Genomic DNA, 6,287 nt, shown 5'->3' with positions numbered 1-6,287 from the left:
TTATAAATACTTTTCAGCATGTCTACTGCCTCAGCTGGGACCATTGTGTGGAGTGAAGTGCAGAGTTTGTGCAGCTTAATTATGACATTGTACATGACTAAATGTACCAGTCTGCTTTGGCTTTGCAAAACACTTCCAGTGCATAATCACGCTCAAGTCTGACTTTAAAGAGCTCATTACAGTTAGTTTTCTAAAGAGTGGCTTATTAAACACAGTTACCTAATAGGCATCTTTGGTGGTGCAAATTGGTAAAAATGGTAATGAGTCTGATTAGGCCACGTTTCAATTACGACAGCTTTCACTTCCCTCCCCCCCTTCTCCCTCAACCCTCTCACCTTCCCCTCCCCCAAACCAAAAAAAAAGGAGGAAGGAACGTCCAGCTCTATGCTTGGGAATCATCCTGGAAGGCATTTTTTTCCTCTCTCTCTCTCTCTCTCTCTCTCTCTCTCTCTCTCTCTCTCTCTCTCTCTCTCTCTCTCTCTCTCTCTCTCTCTCTCTCTCTCTCTCTCTCTCCCCCTTACACACGCACATACACAGAAAAAGGAAAAGAAAACTGCTCTGCCACCTCTGTGCTTCCTTTCAGCAGCACAGTAATGAATAGAGAATTGTGCAAGCGGCGGTCCAATTTACGCACTGGGAAATTGGATGGACAGAATGGAGGCCCACTCTTGTTTGCTTAAAAATGGCCTAGGCTACCAGATTAATAGTTCCCAAAAAGGTCAGCATCTCTGTTTCATCGATGATGATCACTGAACCAGAAATTAAACACCATAGCGCAGTATAACACCATGGCGTCACATGTCAAACGCATCGCAGCTCCACCTGGTCTTCTCTTCTTTTAATGAGTGTGAGGTTGTAGATTGAATGAAAAAATATATAACATGATTCGTCACTTTTAATGACAGCGATGATCCCATAGACTTTTTGTGCAGGATCTCACATTTACCAGTGGAATGGTGCAGATTGGAGATGCACATTTTGGACAAAAAAACAAAACAAATTTTCTTATATGATGTTCGTCTTAAATTTACCATAGAGGATTATACAGACCTATGAATGGACAAACAACAGAGGAGTCTAACAAAGGCCTTATTTGTTGGTGGCTGATGTGAGGAATTCGAGCTTGAGCCCCAAGGCTATCTGAAAACATTCCACTAATAGAGCGCTCTGTAATTGTACCATTTCACAGAAAGACAAAGGGACCTATGGATGTTGTATTTGAATTTCTATGCAGGTGGAATAAAGGACAATGTTTTATTGTAAAACCCAAAAGATCATTATGCTAATGTGCCACATGGATGCATTTACTATCAACCATTTAACCTTTGTTTAAACCAAACTATTTTAAGTCTGATGTTCCAAATAGTCTGTGCTCTTTAGCTTCTTAAAATAAATCTGGTTGATGTACTAAATCATTTAATCCCTAAACACAGCAACCAAAAAAATTGTTGATTGATTATGTTATTACTACTGTAAGTAAAACAAATTTGTTTTTGTTAATTTACTGTGGTTCAAAATCATTTAATCCCTGCACTTCTCTATGGCAGTAAATGCTGTATGAATAGAAATCCTCACACAGAAAGAGTATGGTCTTTCTCAGACCATACTCACCAGTTTTTAGCAGTATACTGTATGTAGATAATCACCTTGAATGGGTTCTATTGTATGAAATACCTAGTGCTCAGAAATCTCAAGTACACTTTGCAAGTAGCACTTCTTTGATTGTCCAAAGTGGCACATTGTTCAGAGAGGATTAACAGTAATAGAGGAATCTCACTCAATAAGCTGCGTGCAATTTTGTTATTGACAAAATGTGCCTTGAGTGTTAATGAACTCTACTCAATGATTTTACAAAAACCATTATCCGGATACCTGCACTGCAATGTCAGTAAATGCTGTGAATACCTGACAGACAATGCACTGCTAGTCTCTGTTGCCCAAATAGAGTTTGTTTGTTTTAAAGATCAGATTTTTTCCCCAAGGATAATGTGGAAAATTGTCATATTCAACAGTAAGTGAAGAGGTATTTTAATGTAACAGGGGTGGATGGGCGGGGAGTTTAAGGCTCTCCTGGAAAAATCATTTTCCACTTTAAACCTCTGCTTTTGCATTGCACCCACCTACACACCTAAGAAAACAGCTGCTGACCTAGAACATAGTGGGTGACTAATACTTGTGAATGTGGAGCATTAGTCAGTGAGACTTAGCTTTGATATTTTCAAGAATGTCAACTCCTACATTTTCTTTAGTTCATCCAGATTTCAAATTAAAAAAGGTTTTCATTTACATGAAAGATGTAACTCTAAATGCAGTTGCCGACATTGTACTGTGATAATAGGATTTTTTTACTGGGATAATAGGACTGTTTTCATGCTTTGTTTTCTGTAGGTTAATGAGCCTTTCTCCTCCAGCACAGTATGGCTACCGTATTTGTCTGCTCTGGCTTTTTGCCTCAAAGCTTTTTTTTCTTTTTCTTAATCATTAGCTTGGATAGTTGACAACCATGTGAGCCATAGCATAGATCTCTTTGACTAAAACCATGTAAATTAACACAATTAGTGCAGCATCATCCTGCTAATTAGCTCCTGGTGTCTGGTGCAGCGGGTGGGGAAGTAGCTGGGAGGGAGTCTGAGGGGATTCTGCTCCAGCTCTAGACCGTCACTGTTTGTTGCCTAAATCTTGTGATCTGGACCCAACCTACTGAAAAAAAAAAGAAATTTAAAGTATAGCAGTGCTTAGCAAAGGCAAGGACCATCATACCAGCCAGGGAAGGCTCAGTTTAATACATCTGCTCTCATATTATCTTGTAGCTTTTGGTGAGATTAGTGTAGATGTAAGATGTGTGACGCTCCACACACTATCTCTGATTGTTTTGAGCCATAATCTCTCTAATAGTCTACATTCTTTGGGGGTATAGTACATCCTCTGATAATCCCAAACAGAGCAAAAGACGACAGCGTGTGTAAAAACTTTTATTTGCAGATTGACTTTAGGATTTCACTCGATTATTTATGTCATTCACACCCTTGAGGCCATATAGAGAGGCTGCAGCGAAAAAGACAAGTGAAGCATGCTTTTTTCCCTCCTCCCTCACTCTGTGGACTAGGAAGCAGTAGGCAGACTGGATGTGGATGTAATTCATGCTGGGCTGTGGGGTTTGTGTGATGAAAGCAACAGAGCGCTGCCAAGGAAGATTGCTTTGCTGCTCTCCTCCAAGCAGATTTGAAACTGTCTCAGAATGCCTCAGATGAGAGTTGGATTATAGACTGACCCGCAATGTCGGTGTCATTCTGCTTTGTGTTGGGTGGATTATACCGCGCTAACCAGGTGTTAGATCCCACATCCACATCCTGACCATGATGTGTGTTCAGTTAGTGTTGTCTGTCTGTCTTTTAGAAGATATGCAGACATTATGGTTCAATTTGTATTTAAATGTTCTCTGTTTTCTTTATAATTTCCTTTCTTTTCTTGCTTCAATTAGAAAAAATAAGAAATTACTGCATAATGGTTCATTTATCTGCATTTGAATTATTTACCATGTAATCATTATAAAATTAAAAAATATTACATTATATGTTTGTATATATATATATATATATATATATATATATATATATATATATATATATATATATATATATATATATATATATATATATATATATATATGTATTTGAATGATTATGAGCTATTTGTTTATGCTTGTTTTGACAAATTTCTCCCTTATGCGGTATATTTAGGTCTAAAGATGCAGTGGACCCCAGAGCACACACAATGGGCAGAGCAACACTTTGACATCTCATCCACTACCCGCTCGCCAGCACACAAAGTAGAAGCCTACCGGGGGCACTTACAGCGAACGTACCAGTATGCGTGGGCAAACGATGACATCTCTGCACTGACTGCCTCCAATCTGTTAAAGAAATATGCAGAGAAGTACTCTGGGATCCTAGAGGGCCCAAATGAAAGGGCCCTGCTGTGTTCCTACTCTGATAGCACCACTGGACTCATGAATGGACGAAAGTCAGAGAATGAGTCCTGGCAGGAGGGGATTTACCCAATGAACTGTGCTCCAGATGTTATATCTGTGAGCAAAGCTGGAATGACAGCTGCCCTACCCCCTACAGATGTGTCGGCTAGCATAGGCAGCTCCCCGGGGGTGGCCAGCAGTTTGTCTGAGCCTAGCTTTTCCAGCAGTAACTGTGGGAGCCACACAGCCACTACTCTCCACACGGGCCTCCCCTCTCAGGAATATACTGCCAGCTACAACGCCTCCTACCTACATTCTAGCTACAGTAGCCAGAATACCCCAGCCCTCCCCTCCCCACACCCATCTCCTTTGCACAGTGCTGGGCTCTTACAACCGCCACCCCCACCTCCTCCCCCTGCCTTAGTGCCAAGCTACAACACCGGGTCTCCAAACCTTCCCAACTACAATTATCCTCCAACAGGGTATCCTTCTCAGACTGCTGTTGGCCCCGGTTATAGCCCAGGGGGAGCACCCCCTCCTTCTGCTTATCTGCCGTCTGGTATTGCAGCTCCTACACCAATCCCTCCCTCCACACTGCCCGGCTACACCTACCAGTCCCATAATCATACACCAATTGCACCAACACCTTTGAATGGCAGCACATCCAACTCATTAAAACGAAAAGCTTTCTACATGAGTGGACATGGAGATATGGACTCTAGCTATGGTAATTTCAACTACACCCAACAGCGCTCCTCACAGAGCCCGATGTACAGAATAACAGACTCAGACTCGAACAGGGGCAATGGATTCGAGAGAAATGCTGAGGTTTTGTCCTTAGCGTTTAAGCCAACCAAACAGCCCATGTCTTCTGATCAGCAAAGAAAATTTAACATGCACTCCGGCAGAGCACTAACTCCTCCATCCTATGGATCAACCAAAAGCTCTGTGGGTGATCTCAGAACTGAGCCCTTCAGCAAGTTTGGATCTCCCATCATGAATGAGCAGACTGAAGAGCACAGACAGCACCTCTCCCACTCCCTAACAGGGCCCGACCTTGGTACGGCTACCTCGTCCATCCATGCTGCGGAGGAGCAACTGAAGAACAGTGATTCCAACTTGGTGGAGATGGTGACCACAGAAATCCTTCAGCAGGGCCCTCCAGTGGACTGGAGTGACATTGCAGGTCTGGAGATGGCCAAAGCAGCCATTAAAGAGGAGATACTATGGCCCATTTTACGGCCAGACATGTTTAGTGGACTTGCCACATTACCTCGAAGCCTCCTTTTGTTTGGACCTCAGGGAACTGGTAGAACACTGCTGGCCCGCTGCATGGCCAGCCAACTGGGGGCAGCCTTCTTGCGACTAAGCAGTTCAAGTCTGGTTACCAAGTGGCTGGGGGAGGGTGACAAGATCATCCAGGCTTCTTTCCTGGTGGCCAGGTGTCGCCAGCCGACAGTGGTGTTCATCAGTGAAGTGGACCTGCTGTTGTCGGCCCAGCTCAGCGAGGAGAGCCCAGTGAATCGCCTCAAGGCTGAGCTCCTCATGCAGCTTGACAGTATTCTGACCTCTGCTGAGGACCATGTCCTCGTGGTCTGCTCCACCAATAAGCCTGAAGAGATCCCAGAGTCCCTACGGAGGTACTTTACCAAGCGACTGCTCATCCCCTTGCCTGATGGGACAGCACGACACCAGATAATCAGCCAACTGCTCTCACAGAACAACTACTGTCTCAGTGACAAAGAGATGTCGCTGCTGGTTCAGAGGACAGAGGGTTTTTCTGGACTAGATGTGGCCCAGCTGTGTCAAGAGGCTGTAGTAGGTCCTCTTCATGGCATTCCTGGTACTGACTTGTCGAGTATCCATCCTAGCCAGATGAGACCGGTCTCCTACCAAGACTTTGACAATGTGTTCTGCAAATTTCAGCCTAGCATATCACAAAAAGAACTTGACATGTACACTGAGTGGAATAAAATGTTTGGTTGTAGTCAATGAACCAGAGCCATCAAACACAATTTCTTCAAACTCATTAAGTACAAATATGATTTGGCCCTCCAGTGAACAAGAAATCTAACAAACAATGGCAACACAGCTAAGGGATTGTTCTTGTAAGACAGAAGACAGTCTAACATCACACATTAATTAAATGCTTTCATAGCTGAATCCATGTATTCACAAAAGCTCAAACAACTTGTAGAAGATGCCCCCTCTTTTTGTATACTTGTTGCTGTCTATATATATTATTCTGCTGATCCTGAGATTTAGTTGCTATCAAGTGCCTGAGGTGGTGCTGTTTAAGTTTTTTAAATTTAAGTTT

At 42.9% G+C, this 6,287-nt stretch overlaps 1 protein-coding gene across 1 annotated transcript; it reads left to right on the top strand.

The window, feature by feature from the left end:
- Positions 1–3,748: 3,748 nt before the first annotated feature.
- On the top strand, positions 3,749–5,965 carry fign (fidgetin; the record flags this gene model as incomplete). The annotated part of the gene is made up of 1 exon (XM_083996472.1): positions 3,749–5,965. One exon carries the CDS (start codon positions 3,749–3,751, stop codon positions 5,963–5,965), a length of 2,217 nt encoding a protein of 738 aa, XP_083852598.1.
- Positions 5,966–6,287: the final 322 nt, after the last annotated feature.

The sequence above is a fragment of the Trachurus trachurus genome (assembly GCF_905171665.1).
Source record: "Trachurus trachurus genome assembly, chromosome: 21".
Taxonomy (NCBI): Eukaryota; Metazoa; Chordata; class Actinopteri; order Carangiformes; family Carangidae; genus Trachurus; species Trachurus trachurus.
Note: the sequence above shows the minus strand (reverse complement) of the source record. Positions and strands in the feature narration are given on the sequence as shown.